The sequence below is a fragment of the Galeopterus variegatus genome, unplaced genomic scaffold, assembly GCF_000696425.1.
Source record: "Galeopterus variegatus unplaced genomic scaffold, G_variegatus-3.0.2 Scaffold7313, whole genome shotgun sequence".
Classification (NCBI taxonomy): domain Eukaryota; kingdom Metazoa; phylum Chordata; class Mammalia; order Dermoptera; family Cynocephalidae; genus Galeopterus; species Galeopterus variegatus.
Genome location: NW_007733424.1, coordinates 107,616 through 109,979, shown reverse-complemented (window position 1 = coordinate 109,979; position 2,364 = coordinate 107,616). Strand labels below are relative to the sequence as shown.

General features: G+C 33.3%; 1 protein-coding gene across 1 annotated transcript in view; it reads left to right on the top strand.

The window, feature by feature from the left end:
* Window positions 1-468: 468 nt before the first annotated feature.
* LOC103607294 (coiled-coil domain-containing protein 144B-like) overlaps window positions 469-2,364 on the top strand; it is a gene marked incomplete at both ends in the record, with an annotated part of 10,269 nt that continues 8,373 nt past the window's right edge. The window contains one exon of the mRNA XM_008591814.1: window positions 469-539. Coding sequence (XP_008590036.1) covers window positions 469-539 — 71 coding nt within the window. The remainder of the gene's footprint in view (window positions 540-2,364) is intronic.

Sequence of the window (2,364 nt, the reverse complement as noted above, 5' to 3'; positions counted from 1 at the left end):
CTTCCCAAGCGGCGCACTAGCGCAGTGCGCCACCGGGCCGGCCCTCTCTGAGGATTTTTTAATATTATCTTATTAAATTTTTAGAACTACTGAGTGAATTAGGCATTAAAATTTTTATTTTTCAGAAGATGCTTTGAGCCTAAGAGAAGTGACTTGTCCAAGAACAAGTAGCTGTTGTTTACAGAACTAGGACTTCTTCTGAGTTCGGACATTTTCCATTGTGTCAAGCTAAATCTAGTTAGTTTACTGAGCTATACTGCCCTCAATTCATGACTACTTCACCTTACTATTCTTTTTTAATTATAAGCTCAATAAAAAGTTCGTAAAGCATACAAGTTCACAGTGTATGGCATAATTAAAGTTCTTATATTAGCTCTGATATTGTCTGAAATACTCTCTGTATTTATTTTGTGTTTTTTTATCAATATTAAAACAGTACTTTTCTTTATCATGTCTTTTCATACATAGCAATTGCCAGCTAATTTCTAAATATACAGAAGAGCAGAGACTTAAGGATTCTTCTCCAAATAGAAATCCAGGTAAGATTTCTGACAGTGAATTACTCTTGGTGGTTGTACCATAGGTTAAAAAAGTATGAGGAAGGAAGCAATGATCACAGAAGAGCAGTTACAAAAACTGATGTATAAATTCATGTATATTTTTTCTTAATAATCTAAATTTAGAATTATTTCAGAAGTTTGGGCCAGCCCGGTGGCGCACTGGATAGTGTGCCACTTGGGAGCGCGGCGGCGCTCCCGCCGAGGGTTGGGATCCCATGTGGAGACCGGTTCCTGCTCACTGGCTGAGCGCGGTGCGGGCGCAACACCGAGGGTTATGATCCCGTTACCGGTCAAGAAAACAGACAAAGGAAAAAAAAAAAAAAGAATTATTTAAGAAGTTAATTGTAAGTAATTTACAATCTGAAACAGTGTTGTCTGAAAAAACTTATTTATTTAATTATGGCCCCTAAATTCTTATATGATATTGTATAAGTAAGAAAAAGAATTTAAAATTAGTATCTTATGTTGTATGTTTTCTCTGTAATCACATTGTAACAAACTGTACTTGTTATAAAAATGGATCTTCTACTTAATTTTTACAGCAAATGGATTGCATGTACTAAAGGAATATTAATTATTACATGGTGATTTGAGTCACCAAAAAAATTAACTATCTTCAAAACTGGGAACTAAACAATACATTTCTGGTGCCATAAAAAATGACAATAAGAACTGCAAAACTGAGCCAGTGTGCACCAATGCCAATAGGAGATTGTTTTTTAAAGGTAGCTACTGAGTACAGAAGTCAGAAAAACAATTCCTCATTGAGAAGCGTGGGTCATGTTACATATTCTTATATCAGCAAGGTCTTGCTATTTTCAACTTCATTGCTCATATGTTGAAGCTAAATGAGATATATTGACTTTTTTAAAAGATTTTTTTTTCTATTTGTGGAATAATTGTCATTATAAACAGTAAATTTGCTAGAACAAGATACCCTGCTACCATTAGCCAAAAGAGTATCAAAAAAAAAGAAAAAATTCAAATACCGCATCTGTGGACTCAACAAATTAACGTAAAAGTACAAAAATGTTTTGCCGAAACAAAAATGCTATATGGTCCCCAGGTGGGACACCTTATGCATTGTACAATGTGAACTGTATGAGGACACCTTTAGTTGAGTGGACATTTATGAAAGAACTNATTGACTTTGTTAAAAGATTTTTTTTCTGTCTGTGGAATAATTGTCATTATAAACAGTAAATTTGTTAGAACAAGATACCCTGCTACCATTAGCCAAAAGAGTATCAAAAAAAAAAAAAATTCAAATAGCGCAACCCTGGACTCAACAAATTAACGTAAAAGTACAAAAATGTTTTGCCGAAACAAAAATGCTATATGGTCCCCAGGTGGGACACCTTATGCATTGTACAATGTGAACTGTATGAGGACACCTTTAGTTGAGTGGACATTTATAAAAGAACTTCTGTGTGCAAGGTTTTGTGGTTGCAGGAGATGGAATGGACATAGATTATGTGTTTAAGGTGCTCATAATAGAACAGATCTGTCCTTATTTAGTTTCTGTGTGTCTTATTTAAATACCAATGTAATTAAAAAGCCAAACTAATTTTGGAAACAAAAGAAATTGTAGGATTCATTTCTTGAATAATAAAATTGTTATTTTTGGTACATATTGCACTGATTTTGAAGTATTAAACGTTACTAAAATCGAATATTCTGTGTCAGTTTAATGTATTTTTCCTTTTTAATAACCATATTTTAATACTGAGAGCTTATTATACATTATTCCTTAGATGTGTTTTATACTACCATCTTGCATGATTGGACCAAAAATAACAATTTT